General features: G+C 44.6%; 1 protein-coding gene and 1 long non-coding RNA gene across 23 annotated transcripts in view; both read left to right on the top strand.

The window, feature by feature from the left end:
* Positions 1–9,333, top strand: part of LOC143434532 (uncharacterized) — a 31,318-nt gene extending 21,985 nt beyond the window's left edge. For 2 of the 21 annotated variants that reach the window (XR_013104074.1, XR_013104077.1), the window contains exons 2-6: positions 233–287; positions 1,366–1,567; positions 5,138–5,463; positions 6,499–6,687; positions 8,362–9,333. This is a non-coding gene — a long non-coding RNA (uncharacterized LOC143434532). The other 19 variants (XR_013104069.1, XR_013104072.1, XR_013104065.1 and 16 more) reach the window with 12 other exon arrangements.
* An 8,489-nt stretch (positions 9,334–17,822) lies between these two features.
* Creb3l2 (cAMP responsive element binding protein 3 like 2) overlaps positions 17,823–20,398 on the top strand; it is a 119,165-nt gene continuing 116,589 nt past the window's right edge. Inside the window, exon 1 of one of the 2 annotated variants that reach the window (XM_034519017.2) lies at positions 17,823–18,260. In XM_034519017.2, the coding sequence (XP_034374908.1) occupies positions 18,159–18,260 (102 nt within the window). In that variant the 5' untranslated portion in view covers positions 17,823–18,158. The remainder of the gene's footprint in view (positions 18,261–20,398) is intronic. The other variant, XM_034519020.2, reaches the window with a different exon arrangement.

Consider the following 20,398-nt stretch of genomic DNA (forward strand, 5'->3'; position numbering starts at 1 on the left):
GCCATTGCACTGTGACTCAGAGCTAGGGATGGATCTGTGTCACCCTTGGCCCCCTTGTGGGAGTTGGAAATACTAGGGAAGAAGAGTTTAGATGTCTCCACCTCTCTGTGATGGTTAGACTCCAGTGGAACCTGTGGTCCATGCAATGGGGACAGTTTCTTAAGTTGTTTGTGGTCACACCTAATTAACAATAGGACTTCTCATTTAAAATGGACCATCTCTTTTCCAGCAGTGTAAAGAGGATTTCCTCCCATTCTCACCATGAAAACTTGGAAGGTTCAAAGTAAGTAAGTAAATAAATAAATAAATTTTAAAAAAGTGGTAATTCCCCCGAGACGGTGCAACGTGTGAGATGATGTACTCTCATACTTAGTGTTGAGACTCAGCCAAGGACAACCTGAGTTTAGTGCTATGGCACAGAAACCTCTTGAACTCCTGTATAATAAGGGCATCAGAATCTCCTCCCATCAAGGTCTGTTACAAAGTGAAATGTAGAAGCCAGAGTTCTCTCAAAGCAGCGGCAGATTCAGAAAACCACCCCAGCATTGCCTCATCTCTTCTGTGTGAGCGGGGATATACAGTAGGCTGAAGACCTTCATTCTCCTGCCTATAACCAGGAAGAAGGAGTGCCTTGCTTCATTTCTCCACAGGATTCTGTTGAACCACATCACTCCCTTCATGCCCAGTCTCATCTCCACATGGCTCCCCATCTTCACCGAGTCTAGGCAGAGCTTTAAACACATCTGCCGTCATGTAAACCTCTGATCAAATGAAATACTTTTGTCTTGCCTGTCTGCCCTTGTTGTGGGGGTATCAGGCTTGAGTGGAGAGGAGAAGAAAGGGGAGGAGAGAGGAGAGGAGAGGAGAGGAGAGGAGAGGAGAGGGGAGGGGAGGGGAGGGGAGGGGAGGGGAGGGGAGGGGAGGGGAGGGGAGGGGAGGAGAGGGGGAGGGATGGAAGAAAATAAAGTGAAGGAGAGGAATGCAGTGGAGTGAAGGGCAGAGGAAAAGAGAGAAGGGGAGAAGAAAGAAAAGGAAAGAAGAGAGGAAAGGGAGAGAATGGCAGAGGAGAGGAAAGGAGGGAGAAGTGTGGAAAAGTCAGAAGAAGAGAGGAAGAAAGGAGGCAGGAGAGGAGAAATGGGGAGAGGAGATGAGAAGGGAGGGAAGGGGAAGGGAGGGGAGGGAAGGGGAGGGGAGGGGAGGGGAGGGGAGGGGAGGGGAGGGGAGGGGAGGGAGTATTACCGTCAATGCGGCAGCCTCCTCCCTGCATTGGTAATCAGCTGTTTTCCTGCACCAGGACCAACTCCAGCAGCTGTTGCTCCCCCACTCACCTGTGATTCCATCTGTCCCATACTTTCTCCAACACAGGGACAGGGCTGTGCCTGTAAGCACAGTTCTCCAACACACCTAAACGATTCTGATCCTTGCTGTATTCTGCTTTTGTTCTTATTGATATGAATGATGCCACTGAAGTTCTTTACACGCTGGGCCAGAAACTGAAAGTTCTCCCAAGATTTTTTTTCTGCAGTAGATCATCACACTCCTTTCTTCTAAGCAGTCCCATGTTTCAGTAAGTGAAATGCGTACGCATGCGTGAGAAAACGTAACAAGATTATTCTCAGAAACAGTAAATACGAGGAGAAAGACCCTGTAAAGGACAGGATCCAAGTGGCAGAAAGACAGGTGATTTGAAGTCTTTTCACACAATGGAAAAGTACGTCAAGAGGAAAAAGGGTGAGCGATGGTTTTCGAGAACAATGTGCACAAGTTTCACCCGTGAGAACAAGAGAAATCAGTAGAGAAAGGCAAGATATCCTTCCTATAAAGGTTAGATATATCTCAATATTTATCTTGCTGAGGCATAGACACAGTCGGTGCTTTGTATCTGTGGGTTTCTGGTCTATGGCATCAGCTAATGATGAATGGCGTGAATACTCAGGTGTATAAATGTATAGAGGACGAGTGCTCTGTTCTTGTCATCCTCCTAAAAATCTGGTCTAGAACCTATCTGCAGGGGCTGCAGTGGATAACTCAGGCTTGCTGTGTAAGCGTGAAGTCCTGTATTTGAATCCCAGCACTCACAGTAAAAGCTGGGCATGGCTGCACATGCCTGTAACCACTACATGAGGTCAAAAGAGACAGAAGGATTCTGAGAGCTTGCTGGCTAGCCAGCCTAGCTGAGATGGTAAGCTTTGGGGTCAGTGAGAGACTTTGTCTCAAGGGAATAAGCTGAGAATGATAAGAAAGGCTCTTGATATCCCGCTTTGGTCTCTGCATGAGTGTGTACCAGCACACTCACATGTGTACACTACATGCAAGTGTGTTGTGCACACACAGAGAGAAAGAACAAACAGGTAAGAAATGCTCTTCCCTGAGCTGGTTGATTATGTGGGCAGTATAAAACTCATTTCAAGTATAAAGGGAATAGGTGGCATTTTATATAAGGGACTTGGACGCACGTGGATTTGAACATCTGTAAGGGTTACTGGAACCAGTGTCCATGGTGTTGTGGGATGGCTATATTGATTGTAAGATGCAAATTGAGGGAAAACTCTGGAGGGATAAGGTAGAAACTAATAAAACAGCTCCCCCTAGTGGACCTACAATAGTAGGATCCCTGGAGTAGAGAACACAGGGAGGAGTGAGGAATGAACAGAAAGGTATGGCAAGCTGAGGAGGTACAGCCCTCTTTCACACGCTCAACTTCCCACCCGACCGAGCCCTGATGGTTATCTCTGACACCAGAGGCTAATTTTTCCACATCAAGCAATTCTGCAGGTCACTGTGGGGGAACGACTAGGAGTCCTATAACTCAATTCGACATGACACTACCTGAGCTGTACATGGATCCCACAGATGATTTGCTCCCACGTGACTGCCGGCAAAGTGGTGTCACTTCAGTTTAGCTCGAGTTTGTATTGGTCAGACATTAGACAGTCCTGTGACCCTCCAACCAATCTCTCAAGTGATGCTGTCACTTGAGAGAGTGGTTCAAACAACTCACACAAGCACACTTTCTGGTTTGTTATAAATAAATGAATAACCAGATGAAAAGACACACAGGGCAAGGTCTAGAACAGTCCCATACGCTGAGCGTCTGGATGCACGGACTTGGTTGTGCTCCGCTCTCACCTGGAGATGTGTTCAGACTTGAAGCTCTGAGTCGTGCTGTCTAGAAATTATTACGGGTAAATCATGTAGGCACCAACTTTTATTAACAGGTTCTTGCCTCCCTAAACCAGACCAGATGAGGCCAAAAGGTCTGAACTTCTAAACTTTCTATTTTAATTAATTAATTTCTTCCTGCCTCCCGCCTTGCCTCTCCCCCACAACCCCCTTCTCTTTCTATCTTTTTTCAACTCTTGATCCTTCCTCCAGCTTCCATCTCCTAAGATCTGTTTCTAAGAATATGTGGCACCACACCAACAGTAAATGTTGAACTTTTCTTTCACACAGATTTGCTGGTGATTGGCACCCACCCAAGAGCCCACCAAGAGTCTTCTCATTGGAAGAAAGGGTGCTGCTGTCACTTGGGAAATTCTACAGGATTTAGGAACTTTGTGTTGGGCACTCCTAGTACTTGAAAACATATTAAGATTTTAGGGCCCTGTGTCAGGAATCAGAGTCCAAGAAAATCCTAGAACAAGATTTTCCTATTTACAAGCTCCTCAGGAGCTCTGGGCTGGGAATTGGAGATTCCCACCTCCCAGATAATCTCAGAGACAAAACAAATTTCTAAATGACCTTCAAACACAATCCTGAGTGTCTTTAGTTAAGACACAGACTAAATGCTCTACAGTCAACAAGAGCTACAGACACATTGGCCCCTTCCTCTATTAACTTAGTTTTAGTGGTAACGACGCAGGAATCTTTACAGTAACAGGAACTTTCAGGGCTGGCTGTGCACAACCCAAAGAACTGGAGTACCACACACACACTCAGGGTCACTCTAAAAATCCATCTGAGACAGTGGCTCCAGTTTGCTGTCTCTAGCTATGAAAGAAACTTTTATGGGTATGTGCCAAGCAGAAACAAGCTTTATTAGGAATTATTTTTTTTTAAAAAAAGCAATTAAAAATCTAAATCTTGCTTTCCTAATACTATGGGAAATTCAGGACTTTCTTGTGTGGGACAACAAGGTTCTACTGATGCCAAGTGCCCTGGATTGCTGATGTTTATGTTCTTGCACTTGCCTTTATCCATCTGGATCTCCTTAGTGCTACCTTCCCTGTCTCTGACTGGAGCCTGTCTTTCCTATTATCTTGGTTTTATCAGAACTGTGTGGGGTGGGTGTTACTACTGGGGTAAGAGCTGGGGCCCAAAATCTGCTCAGTGCTCCGGGCCAGGAGTGACTTCCTGGGTTCTAGTGGATCCCAGTTACTTCCTGTTTGGAGCAGGCATTGCTGTCTGCTTACCTAAGATAATGCCAGGGATAGAGCACCTGGGAGCACCGATTTTTCTGGGTTCTTAGAGATTGGGGAAAGAGCTGCCGCCTGGGATCTGCTCAGTGCTCAGGCCCAGACTGGAAGGAACCCCATATAATATATTCTAACTATGGTTCTCCTCCTACTACCTGTTTCAGTTCCTTCTCACCACCCCAATCTATAGCCACTCCATTTCTGTCTCTTGTTAGAAAACAAACAGGCTTCTAAGGTATAATAATAAAATAAAATATGATTAAAAATGTTAGAAAGAAACAAAACAAACAGAGGAGAAGAGACAAAGGAAAAAAGCACAAGAAACAAATATAGCCCCAGGACACATATGTTTGCACACACAGGAATCCACTAAAAACACAAAATTGAAAACCATAATGTATATGCAAAGGACCTGTAAGGAAGGAAATAAATAAATAAATAAATAAATATGTCCAGACACATTCCTTAACAGTGGTTTGTATCCTTTAGAGAAAACAAGAATTTTCATTTGCATGTGGCTATCAGTTGGAGATAGCTTCTGGGTTTGGGAGGGAGCATTTGTCAGCATTAGGACCCCATCTGGTGCAGACCCGTGATGGCCTTGTGTGCTACAGTCTCTGAGTTCATATGAGCATCAGTCCTGCTGTGTTTAGAAGGCTTTGTCTCCTTGGTCTTCTCCATCCCTCTTGGCTCTTACACTCTTTCCACTTCATCTTCTGTAGGGTTCCCTGATCCCTGAAGGGAAGGATTTGATGGAGACATCCCATTTTAGGACTGAGAGTGTTCCAAGCTGTCTCACATTCTGCATATTGTCTGGACGTGGGTCTCTGTATTTGATCCTACCTACGGCAGGAGGAAGCTTCTCTGAGCAAGGCACACCGCTCTATGAGTATAGCACAATGACATTGGGAGTGGTTTTATTGTTATGTTCCTTTAGCACGGTGGTCCTCAACCTTCCTAAAACTGTTGAAGAGGTCATCTCACAGCCTTTGGAAAACCCCACCAGGCTCCCCCCTCCCTTCTCAGAAGGGATAAATCCTTAGAACAGGTAGGCACTCCTCCCTTCTGGAAGGGAAAGGCTTAATCACATTCCTCAGGAAGACCATGGGGGTAGGGGGGAAGTGGAACCTACCGTTGACCCCCTGCAGAAAAAGGAAGCTCAGATCAAGTAGACATATTCCTCAGGGCAGGCAGACCATCGGCCCCTGCAGACAAGGAACGCTCTTGCCACCTCATCCCCTAAGGATGAATCAGTTTAAAAGCCACACTGTTCTGCTAATCATATTATGCCTAGATGCTGTTTCTCTATTCTGCCCCTGGAAACTGTATAAAAGTTTTCAGAACAAGCTGCCCTGAGTTGTCTCTCCTTTTGGATGCAGGATGACCCCAGCATGCTGGAACAATTAACTCCTCTTGCTTTTGCATCAATCTCCATCTCCAAGTGATTCACCCAGGGGGATCTGGTAGCTAAGACTCACCAGAGTGTTACATTGTGACCCTTTAATACAGTTCCTCATGCTGTGGTGACCATAAAATTATTTTTGTTGCTATTTCATAACTGTAATTTTGCTACTGTAATGAAATGAAATCTAAATATCCGATATGCAGGATACCTGATATGTGACCCCTATAAAAGGGTCATTTGACCCCCCCCCAAAGGGCCATGACCCACAGGTTGAAAAACACTTCTTTAGCTGAGCAGTATTTGGTTTTCCTCTAGGTCTCTGACCTATCTAGTATGATGTTCTTGGCTACCCAAGCAGTGTTGGGCATGGGATCTACCTCATGAAGTGGGCCTTAATCCAATCAGATATTAGTTGGTTACTCCCACAACCTTTGAGTCACCATTGTGTATCTTGGAGGCAGGTCATCACTTTAGATCAAAGGGTTTGTAGCTATTGAGACTTGCTTTAAGTCTGAATATGTGGCCAATGTTGGATAAGTTCAGTGAGAGGCTGAGAAGAAGGAATATTCGTTTGTGTTTGGATGAAACATTCTATAAATATCTGGTAGGTCCATTTGGTTTATAATGTTTATTAGTTCCAATATTTCTCTGTTTATTTTTTGTCTGTCTCTTGGCAAGAGTCAGGTATTGAAGTCACCCACAGAATGAAGGAAGCATAGAAGACTGTTGGAAGACCCTGCTGATAAGGCTGCAGTCTGCTTTGTCTGGAGAAGCTCTCTGAGTTTGGTGCAAAATGGAGGACTTCATTTCTCAGTGGGACTTCCTCTTCTCTGCCTGATCTTGTCTGGAGCATATCTCTAAGCATAGGTACCTGACCTTATCTAGAGGATGGCCCTGCACAGAGCTTCCTGCAAGTACTGCATGATTCAGCACTTAAGTCCCACTCAGCTCAACCCTTCTCGCCTCATGATAATTAGATTCTGTGTTTTGACCAATCAACAACCCTTCTTACCTGTGACCCCTAAAATCCTCTGAGGAAAGTCATGTAGCTTATGGCCAGATTACAGGCTCAACTTCCTCTTTCCCTATAAGAACTTCTGAGGAAGATTTTTGGAATTCCTCTCCATGTAAATGAAGCATTCCCACCATAGCCAATAATGTGTATTCATCCTGCAAATCCCTAGCCTGTTCCCCAAGATATATATAGCTCCTGTTCACCCTGAAAAAAGTTGAGCTGCCTCACTGAAGCTGATCCTGGAAGTGTATCCATTGGTCTGTACTCACAAAGTCAGAACTCTCCTCACATCCCACTGGTGACCAACAGCCACCAGGGAGGGTCACAGGGGACACCACAGGAACTAGGAAAATTTAAGATTTAAGGAAATGTTTGATTCATTGATTTGTTTTGATAGTTGCATAGGACCCAACATGCATAAAAGATATTTAACTTACAGTTCAATGATTCTCAGTCTACTGTACTTCCATTAGTCTTTAACAAAGCCAGTACATACAAGGACAATCCCAATAAAGTAAGAATTTGTTTACACAACTCACTATGGAAGGAGAAAAAAGCATTTGAAAACATTAGACATCTGCTCATAATGAAAACCCGCATTGAACAAAGATTCCTCCATAGATTTACACATATAAAGTCTGCCCACTGGGGTTGCTCTAGAAATCCCCCAAACCCTAACATCTCAGGATACCCAAGTTCCTTAGAGAAAAAAAATATTTGCACATAACCTTTGTAATTTTTCTGACTTTCTTAAATTACCTCTAAGTTATGCATAATACATAATATAATGTAAATACTGTGTAAACAGTCACTATATTTTATCGTTTGGGGATTAATAAGGAAAAAAAAATCTATGAATCAAAACAGGCTCACCATTTTCTGAGTTGTTTCCCTCCCCTCTCCCCTCTCTCCCCTCTCCCCTCTCCCCTCTCCCCTCTCCCCTCTCCCCTCTCCCCTCTCCCCTCTCCCCTCTCCCCTCTCCCCTCTCCCCTCTCCCCTCTCCCCTCTCCCCTCTCCCCTCTCCCCTCTCCCCTCTCCCCTCTCCCCTCTCCCCTCTCCCCTCTCCCCTTTCCCTTCTCTCTTCTCTCTTCTTCACTGTTTGGCAGAATCACTTTCTATAACTCCAGGCTGACCTCAACTCTTGAAACTCCTGCCTCAGCCTCCTAAGTGCAGGAATTACAGGAGCAGAGCATAATCCAAGATGTAAAATGCTTAAAACCAGGAAGGCAGAGCCCCCAGTTGAGTGAGACTGACTACTACCGGGAATTTCTGATCCTCATTTGGTTGAACTTGCAGAGGCAGAAGGACATGTTTCCACTAGAATCCTACTCAGGTGATGTGGCTCCTGAGTCCTATTTAAAGTTTGCTGTCCTAGACCTCGGTGCCTTTCTTTGCTGACCAGAGAAAGGTTATTGGGAAAGGCTTGCAAGAACATCCCCTGTAGCAGACTGTAGTTGGGAATGTTAAGCAAAGCAAGAAACTGACGTATTATGTAATCTCAACAAATGCTTCTCCCGATCCCACAGGGCTTGCTACCTGTCCAGATGTGTTCCAAATTAAGTGACAAGAACTGGGTCTCTAATATTTCCATTCGCTGGATGAGGGTTATCCCTTGGGAGGTATGGACTTATGAAAAGACTTTGGTCAAGCTCAAATCCTGAAAGAGGTTCAACCACGAGCTGTCAGCTGTCACAACAGCCTGGGAGGGGTTTTGGGGGGGGGAGGGTTTTGAATTACATAATGACATCAACTGCAAAAGGGACCATTCCATCTGCAATGCAGACAAATAAAACCAACAGCGAATGCCAACTTTTAGAGTAAATATTGAGCATAGTTCACCCAAGACTGGAAACAGAAGAATGCTTATTTTTACCATTTTGGTAACGCACAGGTCAATGCATTAGGACAAGGAGAAAATTTAAGTTGTCTCATTTTTGGCTCTTACAACAGGATGTCAGAGACTGGGTGGCTCAAACAGCCTGCATAATTTCTCATGGCTCTGGTAACAGCAAGTCTAAGATCACCGGATCTCATGCCTGCTGAGGATCCTCTCCCTAGTTTCAGACAGCTGTCTTCTAGTGTCCCCTGCAGACGGCGAGGGAGAGGCAGCAGGCTCTCTCCTGTTCTTGTGGGGACTATTCCTGTTGGGAGTGACCTTGCTTAAACATTAACTGCCTAGACAGCCATACATGCTTACTGGCACAAAGTCTTGGCCTCTGTGGGAAAGTACTAGTTCAATTGAGAACAAATAGCTATCGATCTTATGGACAGGTAGCCCAGTTGAGAACAGGTAGCTATAGATCTTGTGGACAGATACCTAGCAACCCATTCTGTTCTGTACTTTCTGCTGAACTTTTCACCCAGCCAACATCCTGTTCTTGAGAATACCTGTGCTTCCTAGAGACAAAGAGACCCTACGTCAACCCCCTACCCCATATCCTGCTTCTATGAGTATATAACCTGTGTGGGAACAATAAAAATCTGACAGCTTGATCATGCCTCTTGACTTGTTGTCTGTTCTTCGAGTCCCTTGTCCCCCCCCATTCTCTTCCAGGTGGTCCCCCAGTCCCCTGTTCATCGCCCAGCAGGCTGGGGGGCAATTTCCACTGTAGGGAAAATGCCATGTCCTCATTACCTTTGAAGGACTGGGACTTCAAACACCATCACACTGGACTTAGAATTTCAAGGTGTGAATTTGGGGAGACACAAAGGTTCAGGTCACAGCAATGGTAAGAGGGTGTGAGAGAAGGAAGCAACAAAGTCTGCTCACACACACACACACACACACACACACACACACACACGGGGCTAAACACGTGGAGAGCCTAAAAGACTCACAAAGGGATACATGATCGGCAAGGCTGTAGGTGGACAAAGCGGGTACACCAAACTCATTTGTATGTCTATTAATGCTAACAGATCAGAAAAAGAAATCGAGAAAGATACTATGTCTTAACCAGGACATGCATTAGGGATCAATTTTAGATGTAAGTGGGGATACTTAAAGCTTCTGCTCTGAAAACTACAGAATGTTACTGAGAGCATCGAAAACAAATCCAACAAATAGCAGTCGTGTGCCCATTAAAACTTGGAAAACTAGACATGTTTAAGATGACAATCACCCCTAAGTTTACTTAGAAGTTCAAAGAGACTTTCATCAGAATTTTAGATATGTGGATGATGATACAGTTCTTGTGGAAGTGCACAGGACCTGGACAACCTAAACAATCTTCGAAAAAAAGAAAGGAGTTATTCATGACCATATTCCAAGGCAAGCTACGAAACAATAATTAAGATTTCAGGTATAAAATAATATACTTAGGGTATAAGAGCAGATAAATGAGTGGATAAGACAGAGCTGGAAGATGAGCCAGTTGAGTTAAGCTCTTTGGTAGCCTGCAGGTTGGAGACATGCAGAGGAGCTGATGCTGAGGCTGGAGTCTGAGAACACTAGCAGGCTCCCATTATACTGAGGGATCTTAGTCATTTTCCTTGAAGCCTTTGATTGATTGTATGAGGTACATGTACACTTGGCAGCTTGATACACTGTCTTCTGAGTGCACTGACTTAAATATTAATTTCTTCTTAAAATATCCTTTTCTCAGACATAATGAGCAAATTTGTGGTCATGAGACCTTGCCAACTCAACACATCAGTGTCAATCAAGCTGACATGTCAGCGTCCATCACTTCATGGGGGCGGTCTTCGGTCACTAGAGCATTTGGATAGCTGTGCCAAAAATAATCATTTCTAACTCAATGCATATTATGCAGAAAAATGAAAGTTGACATGGACATAGACAGAAATGTGATAGGCAAAGATGTAAAGCTTTTATCTAACAGAAGCAGGACAGGGATTTCAATACCTAGGGATAAGCAAAGATTTCTTAGGAAGCCAAAAATCAATAACCCTAGATGAATATTTGACAGCTTAGAATTGATATCAATTTTTAAAAATTTACAAGTAAGAAGGTGAAAAGACAAGCCACTTGCAGGTAGACAATCATTGCACCCACAATGTATGTACTTATTTGACAAGGACTCATGTATGTATAAAGTACTCAGTTACAAGAAGGATGAATAGTGTTTGTAACTGTAAAGTGAGTGTCCATGGTGTTTCTGTGATTCATGGACATTCGTGGACGGACAAACATTTGTAGTCACCGGTTGCATGCAGTTCCAATGAAGGCGACAGAAGCCCTGTGTTATCTTCTCCCTCCAAATGCCAAATTCCTCACATTTTGTGCTTTTTGTTGGCCATTTTTTTTGTTTTTGTTTTTCAAGACAGGGTTTCTCTGTGTAGCCCTGGCTGTCCTGGAACTCACTCTGTAGACCAGGCTGGCCTTAAACTCAGAAATTCACCTGCCTCTGCCTCCCAAGTGCTGGGATTAAAGGCGTGCACCACCACTGCCCAGCTTTGTTGGCCATTTTGCTGTTTAGAATGATCTCCAAGCAGAACACTGAGAGCCATGTAGTGCCCACTGGAAGAAGGCTATGATAAGAAAATTATTAAATAACAAGAACACACCAATTATAGCTGTGTTGACTTGTATGTATCCATAAGCTTACACACACACACAGAGTCACATACATTCATACACACACACTTACATATACACACTCACACACACTCATACAGAAATACACATACTGGTTTGCTTTCTCTTTTTTTTTAAATGCAAATTGATCAGGTGATGAGGCTGTTGTCATCAGATACAGGAACAAACCTAACTTTACCTCAGAAGCAATGGTTCAATAGTGTTCCTTTCTGTGTTTGTTGTGACTTTATAGGTCACAGTTACTGTGAATAATGAGAATCAACCATGCATGTAATGAGATATATCGTAATACTCAATGGGAATCCCATTCATGTTATGTTAAAAAAAAAAAAAAAAGAATCTGGCGAGTCTAGCCTATGGATGTCAGAATGTCAATGGCCTCCAGGGGAGTACTGAATGGGTAATACCATAAGGACATTCTTTGACGGAAGGTTCTGCATCTTCACCTGGGAGTTAGCTGTTAAAACAAAGGTGAGACTTGGGTTTCAAGGAGACCATTTGGGTTAACTAGATGCATTGTTCTCTTACAACCACAGGGTGGCAGTGTTGTAGAGTTGACTAAAATGAAGGCCTTCTCAGGCGTTTGCTTAGACCTGGATTGTGCTTTCCTTCTTCCTTCAAGGAGCCTTTGTTCCTTGTGACACTATGAACAGCGGCCTCTTTTTAAAATTAATTCTTTTTCTTACAACTACATAGTACACGCTGAGCCTGTCGACCCTCTACCTCATCTCCCCTCCCTTTTCTCACTCTTCTTTCTTGCGGTAGTTTGAATGAGATGCCCATTAAAGTCTCTGGCATTTCAATGCTTGGTCCCCAGCTGGTCACACTGTTTGGGTAGGTCTAGGGGGTATGGTTTTGCTGGAGAATTGTGTCACTGGGGGTGGCCTTGACATTTGGAAGCCCTTTGTCATTCTCGGTTTGATCTTTCTGCTTCCTGCCAATGGTTTCAAGACGTGAGCTCTCAGCTGTTCCCACAGCACATCAGCTATCCCTAGCTGTCTATCGACACACCTCTCTACCATGATAGAGCCTCTCTCTCTCTCTCTCTCTCTCTCTCTCTCTCTCTTCCCCTCCCCCCTTTGTAGCTGCAAGCCAAACAATCCATTTCTTCTAAATAGCCTTGGCAATGGTGTCCTATCAGAGCAATAGAAAAGTAACTATACAGTCCTTTAGACAATCTCACTTCCGTTTTTGTTTACTATTCAATGTGTGCACACATATAAATTTAGCCTAAGCTATATGTTTCTCATGCTCTCAATTATGCCCATGCCCTGGCCACATCAAAATTATAAATATTTTGTATTTAGTTTCCTTGCACGGTTTTGCTTTGTTTGACATTTATATTCTTAGCTCACCTAAATAGTTAGAATATATGTGGTAAGGTAGGGGCTTGATTTTTCAAAAAAAAATTTTTTTTTTGTTTTTTAAGACAAAATCTTATTATGTAACCCAGCCTAGCCTGGAATCTGCTATGTAGCCCAGGCTAGTTTTAGCCTCCTGAATGTTGGGATTAGAGTGGACATCACCATCTCTAAAATGTGCCTATAACTACAGCATTTGGGATGTGTCAACAGAAGGGTCAGGAGTTTAAGGATACACTGGCCACATAGTGAGTTCAAGGCCAGCCTGGGCTATGTGAAAGCCTGTCTCTAAAATAACACAATTAAAAATTATAAAACCAATTAGCCAATTTATTCAGAGTTCTATCTCACGGGTGAATCCCTATGAGTGGCATTCCACACTGTGATGCCCAAGGTTACATATGTCATAAGGTTAGTAGTTGGGGTAAAACAGGACAATGTGTGAGTTTGCAGCTCTCTCCTCCAGGTCTGTCTCTGCTGTCCCAATTGTCTTCATATGAAGACAAGACTTGTCAAGCGGAGGTCTCTGTACAGATCTCTATTACATTTTCAAAGGGCGCCCTGTGCTCCGGACTTTCATAGTCTAATGTTCAGAAACTGAGAGATATGGACTTTCTTCTCTGCTACAGGCAGAGAGGCTGCACTCAAGAGCCCTCTGCTATTTTTTCTCCACCACCAATCTCCACCAAGGCCGAGGCGTGCATGCTTTTTAGCCCTTCCTCAAAGAGAGCACTTTAGAAGGCAGCAGCAGCTTTCTATATCCCTTCTTGAAGACCTGGAGGGAGAAACTCCAACCAGTCATTTAACAGCACATGTTCTTACCCCACCTTCCTGGTCCCCATCAACTTTATCACACGAGTTCCAAGTAAAGCACACACACACACACACACACACACACACACACACACACACACACACACCCCATTCCTTTAAACTCATTTACTACTCCCGGATACCGTTCCTGGTTCTTTACTAAAACCAGCACAGCCTTTAAAGTAGGGCTCATGCTCAACTCTATGTGACAGCTGAGTCCTCAGTGACCACGTACCCCTTCCGTTCTCGTGTGGGTTACGCAAATGTCTCAGATCTCTTAGGGAAAAGCTGCAGTTTCTCCCAGACATCGTGCCTCTGTGTGCACAAAAGAGTAAAAACTAAAAAGCGGAGTGGGGAGAGCTCATTGGTGATTACATTGTCATAATTATAATAATTCCTCAATTATTAGCTTTTCAAGGCTGGGAAATGTGTCTCACTGACAGGTGTCAGATGCTGGATGTTGTGGCCTGGGCCCATAGACCCAGGTGCTCAGGAGGATCATCTGAGACCAGCATGGGTGACTTAGAAGGACTGTATCAATGAGACAAAACAAACACAAACAAACACCCAAGAGTGTTGAAGCAGAAAGAATGAAAGAAGGGCAAGACAAATCTAGTCAAAATTTACTCCCCTTCCAAAGAGTGGTGCTAACATAGAAAGGAGATTCTCAAAAGATGACAGGAAGCAGGGGTACTCAAGTGCAAAGCCAGTCCTGGTCAGAATTCATGAAAACAGTGTTGGAAGAGGAGATGGAGTTTGCTAAACCAGGAAGGGAAAGTGCCCGGGAGGAACGAGAGGAGACGTGCTCATAAGTGGGATCGGGGTGTGGCGTTTTACACTCTGCGTGGCATTTTCACATTGACTTGGTTTGGCTTACTTTCCTCTCGGTAACTGTCTCTAGTTTGTGACTATCTAGACCAAATTATTTAAACATGATTATATAATTCCATACCCTTCCTGAAGAACTGGAGGGAGAAACTCCAACCAAAGAGAAGGAGCCAACGAGAAGGCTGGGTGGGTAGATCAGACTGAACATGATCTTTTTTTTTTTTTTTCTCTGTAAGTATGAGTCCAGAAACAGGTGATTGATAGATAGACCAAATTTACTTCAACAGGGGAATTTTTATACCCAGATAAATGTGCATAAAATGCTGTCTGGCATTTTATAGATATTTAACCAGCTCCTTTGGAGAAACTAAAAATCTTGGACTAAAAAAGAGAAATTCATGGGCTGAAGAGATGGCTCAGAGGTTAAGAGCACTTACCACTCTTTCAAAGGTCCTGAGTTCAATCCCCAGCGACCACATTGTGGCTCACAACCATGTGTAATGGGATCTGATGCCCTCTTCTTGTGTGTCTGAAGACAGCGGCAGTGTACCCATATGCATAAAATTAATAAATAAATAACAAAAAAAAGAAAAAGGGAAATTCAATGAATTAACATTTGCTGGCTAATCAAACACAAAGTGTGCCAATGAAATGGGGCCAGGTAAATATAGAAGGCGGATTCTGTTTTTACAATGTGAGGATCTGTCAAGTGTCAATTCCAGAAATGATAATGACAGAGATGAGGGGAAAGCAAGCATGGAGGGCAAACTTGTAAAGAGGCTGGCATGGGAAAAGAAATAATATCCGGGGAAGTCAGGAGAGTATCATCACGTGGTTTATCATGTGTGTCTGAATTTGGTTTGAGGAAGCCTGGTGTCTAGCCACACAGTGGATAATAGAGAAGGGACAAGTGCAGCAATTTTCCACAGGATGCCCAGATGCTGGAGAAACAGTGAACTACGCTACCAAGCCTTAAGAGTGACAGGGAAAGGGATTGGATGACTTCAGTATTCAAGATGGGAAACAGGAGGATGTACTAGCAAGGAGTCTTGTGTGCAGTTATTAGGGGAAACTGTGCGTGAGACAGAGGAGGCTGAAGAAATCCATAGAACATGCTAGCATCTTTAGGCTCACCTAAAGTTACTCAAACCTCAGGGTGTGGATGGTCTTCCTCCTTACTTAACAAAGGAAAGACTTGGTGACTTAAGGCCATTTAGAACCTGTGGGTCAGGAATCTGTATAGCTCAGCTGCAATCTATGACTCGGGTTCTCTTACAAGTTGTAGCCAACTGAAGGGCCACATGGGGGAGAATTTTCTTCCATGGCTATCAGCCAACTCAATTGATCATGGACTGGTAACTGAGCACTTTTCTTCTGTTCTTCGGATGTATCTGTCTCTCCACAGGGAAGATTATAACATGGTGGCTGGCTTTCCTTGGAGTGAACAGGCAAGAGAGAGGAGGAGAGAGCAAGAGGGTCAGAGTCAGAATCTTTTTATTGTCTTTTAATTTTTGCCCACACTGGAGAGGAGGGATATTCCCAAAGGTGCTGACACCTGGAGGCCATTGTGGAAGCTGCCTACCACTGGGGCATTACTAGAATCAGTCTTTGTCAGATGCAGCTATGTTGGGCAGAGAAATGCTTGTGCCCTTATGTTAAGGAGAATGTATATTTTTAACTTTACTGGCTCACGATAAATTCTGTGTTAGAAATAGGGCTTTAAATGCTCAAAGAGTGACTTACAAAAGAGATGCAGTGAAGGAGACTAACAGGTCAGAAAAGAAAGACCAAAGGCTTATGGGAAAGTTGAGAAAACTATATTGTATAAGAAATGTGTGGTTGGGCAGTGGTGGTGCTCACCTTTAATCCCAGCACTTGGGAGGCAGAGGCAGGCGGAGAGTTTAAGGCCAGCCTGGTCTACAGAGTGAGTTCTAGAACATCCAGGGCTACACTGAGAAACCCTGTCTTAAACATAGATGGATGGATAGATGGATGGATGAATGGATGGATGGATAATAGATAGATAGATAGATAAAATAAAAATAAAAGAAAGAAAGGTCTGTGTCTAAATATTAAAATACTCTCAAAAGATCCTAGGCTAGACAAACAGACTCATTTACACGAAAACAAAATGTTGCTTAAAGACAGTGTAAAGTTCTGAGACTTTTGAATGTCTTCACTCAACAAAGCCTTGCTTTAAAGAAGACAAAACATTCTATAGACCTGATACCCGACTGTCCCCTTTTTAGGACCACCTAGAACCACAGCATTTCCCTTGTATGTAAAATGGCTAAACTATAGCCAACTAAGGCTGTTTCCATTCAGGGGAACCTCAGAAGGGAAGAAGAAAAATCATGCTGGGGAAAAATTCTATAGAACAGGCCCTTTCTTCTCTAAGGGAGTCAAGGCTTAGTACTCTTTCCCACCACACACCTTGGAGTGCATCTTCCAGCCATTAAAACACTTGCTTTCCCCTAAGTCCTGCTTCATCCATATGGCACTCAAATGTCACCTCCCTGACCAGTATCTGAAATAGTATCCACCTGCCCATCCTCTCATTTTTTTACCTGACACTCCGTTGGGAACAAAAGATCTGTGAACCAAGCGCTAGTGGCATAACACTGAAATTCCTCCCAGCTCTCTGGATGTGAGGCAGAGAGATCAGGAGTTAAAGGCCAGCCTCAGCTGCACAGTGAGGTTGAGGAGAGCCTGGGCTACAGACGACTCTGTCTCAAAAATAGAACAAAACAGCAAAACCCTATGGATTAAAAAAAATTAGCCTACTGATTTAGAACTTGGAAACGTGTGTCATTGGTTAATGTCTGTTTTAAAAAGTTCATAAAACTACATAAAAAGCAAGCAATGAGTGTGTGCTAGAACTTGATAATTCAGATGTCTGTGCACGTGCGTATCTTCATATATATAGTGCTTTTTTTTCTTTTTTTTTAAATCCAGACAGACGGATGCGACCTAAACTAGTTTGAAATAGGGACAGCGAGCGACTCAGTCTGCTTGGTTTCTCTGAAGAAACAAAACTACTTTAAGCAGAGACTTTTAGGGAGGACGCTGGTCGCATACGCCCTCTCCAATAAAAATGTATTCTTGTCGCTATTTGATTGGTTGGCTCATCCAGGTCCCCCTCGCTTATTGATCTATGTTTCAGTCTATCATTTCTAGACCCAAGCAGCCTATTGGTCCGTTGCCACGCTCCGGCAGGAGGTTTTCCCCAGTGACGTAAAAGACCCTCTCCGCCCACATTCCGAGGTCTAGGCGGAGACTTCGCGCGACTCTGCCTCTGGGGGCGGGACATGGATGAGAAAGGGACTTTTGATACGGTATAGATGGCAAGACGGGCGTCCGATTGGTCACTGGCCTGGAAGGAGGTGGGGTCGCCTCTGGATCCAGGGGCAGAGCTCTAGAGACCCAAGGGAGTCTCAAAGTTTGTCTGGAGACCTAGTTGGGAGTGGGCTTGTTGCGCGAGGACTTTCTTGGGATGAGAGCTCCCTTCTTGCATTCTTTTTGGATGCACAGCCCGATTTAACCCCTGCAACCTCCCGCCCGATCCCAGCAGGCCTGTCCTCTCCGGGGATTCACAGATCTCCGAGGACACGGGTCGCGGAGCCTTCGGCAGGGCTCTCCAGTGCCCAAGTTCCACTCGCGCACACGCAAGCACACGCGGAGAGAGACGTCTCACCGGTCCGCGGCGGCTCTGCGCGGTCCCCTCCTGCCTCAGCATCCTCGGCCCTGCGCGGCGCCCACCGCCATGGAGGTGCTGGAGAGCGGGGAGCAGAGAGTCCTGCAGTGGGACCGCAAGCTGAGTGAGCTGTCAGAGCCGGGGGAGACCGAGGCCCTCATGTACCACACGGTGAGGACCCGTGGTCCGGGCAAAGGGGGGCGGGGGTAAGGAGAAAAGCGGGTTTTGTCACCAGCTGGACCCTGAGAGGCAGCGTTTGGGAAGGGGCATGGCCAGAGCAAGAGGTATGGGGATAGGAGTTTTCTTCTATAAACACATGAAGGTGCACAGCTGGGGCCTTTAAACTTTCTTTCCAGTAAGTGACCCTTTGTATTCCAAAGCAGTTTATAGTGTTTTCCTATCGGCAGCTCCATTTCCTATTTCTAACGGTACAACACTGCTGGGAAGGGACGCGTTTTGAGAATAATGCCTCCGCCCAGTTACACTGATTTTTTTTTTTAATGCTAAGGTTTGTAAAACACGCACGCACGCACGCGCGCGCGCGCACACACACACAGACCTCCCAAAATTTGGACAAGCTAATGCATTATTTTCTTTCCATATTTTTTTTAATCCCCCACACAGTTTCTTTACTTTCTTGTTACTGTCTTTAAAATGTTCGTGAGTATTAAAAGCCTTCCTACTCCCTACTGGAAGGTGGCAGCCTCACTTGGCTGCTTCATCTGCACAACCTCGAACTGCTTCCTCCCTTTTCAGGGGAAAGATCTCTGAAAAGGTCGGAAAATCTGAGGCAGCTGCGTGTTTCAGAGAGGCTTTGGGGGGGAGAGGTGGGCCAGCTTACCAGTTCCTTCCCATAGAGACTTCTTTGGAGACTCAGCTGTCAGAAGCGTGGATCATTTAAAGACGTCACTTTCAACTTTTTGCAAGGAAAAAATCTTGTTTGTGATAGCCAGTGCTGGTAATGTGGCTTTGTTCAAAACTCTTAGAAGTTGAGAGAGAGAGAGAGAGAGAGAGAGAGAGAGAGAGAGAGAGAGAGAGAGTGTGTGTGTGTGGTGGTGGTGGGGGGGACCTGACTGACTTGATTGAGGGACAGGCTTGGCTGCATTTCTGTCTTAGTGCTGTTAATGGGGTCAGTACCAGGATATTTGAAACTTTTGCAAAACTGCCTTCAGGCCCCACCTCTTTGGCCTTTGCTGCTGGCTGACTGTATTTTGGGAAAAGGGATGGGGCCTCCCTGCTGTTTCCCACCAAAGCATTTGTGGTAGCTGAGACGGTCTGGGTTAAAAAAAGAAGCCATGTGTAGGGTTGAGAGGGAACAGTGGTTCGCCCTGGGGCAAAAGCCAGATGTTGAGTGTGATCCTGATTATCCGGCCTTTGCCCACTGTCTATCCTGAAGAAATCTTCGGGTTGGGAGCCTAGGTGTGCTTCCTGTGCTTTAGAAAGAGCCTGATCATTTTAGACCATAGCTGTTTTTAACTTGGGGGCTCCAGATGTTTGTACTGACGTGAGCTGCAGCTTGCCATGAGCGGAGAGACAGCTCTCCCCTTGTTTTTCAGCAACAGCTCTCTCTAAAATGTCTTACACAGCAGCCGCAAGGCCACAACGTCAGGCCTCTTTCAGTGGGCGGGATAAAATGTGCAGACAGCCACATTGCTGGATCTTGAGAGATCCCAGGCTGGGCTTTGAGATGAGTCCCTACCTGGGACTGTCAGGAACTGTAGCACAAAGGCTTGGCTTGGCTCCAATTACCGGCTTTACAGCTTCAGGGCTGGAGACCTTGCATTCCTTTTGATACTAACAACTTAGGTTTCCTGTGTAAGGCAGTGATGTGGGGTCGTTTTCCTGACAATCCTCTGCTTTTCAACAAGTATTATAGGGTCTCCAGATAAGTGTCTCCCTTCTGAACAGCTCACTTATACATGCCTCTCATGGTGGCCGCCAGTTATTAGTATGTGTATATGGATTACTAGTGAAAGATGCGTAGATGGCTGGATCATATGCCTCTGAACTGGGGCAAGTTTAGAAAAGATTGATACTTTTCCCAGCTAGCGCTTGAATTCAAGATGTCTACGTTGTGGAGCTGCTAGTGCAGTTTGTCTGTGATGGTGCAAGGCTGAGTCTCCATGTGGACCACTTTTTTAATTATGTCTTCATTCAAAGATATCCTTTCACTTCATATTTATTGAGTAACTTCCATGTGCCAAACACTCTTCCACACACTTGGGATCCATAATGAACAAAAATAGACCAAAACGCGTGACTCTGAGTCGTTTACATTTTTTTACATGTATGTAGGAAGAAAATAAATA

This window comes from Arvicanthis niloticus, chromosome 15 (assembly GCF_011762505.2).
Source record: "Arvicanthis niloticus isolate mArvNil1 chromosome 15, mArvNil1.pat.X, whole genome shotgun sequence".
NCBI classification, from domain to species: domain Eukaryota; kingdom Metazoa; phylum Chordata; class Mammalia; order Rodentia; family Muridae; genus Arvicanthis; species Arvicanthis niloticus.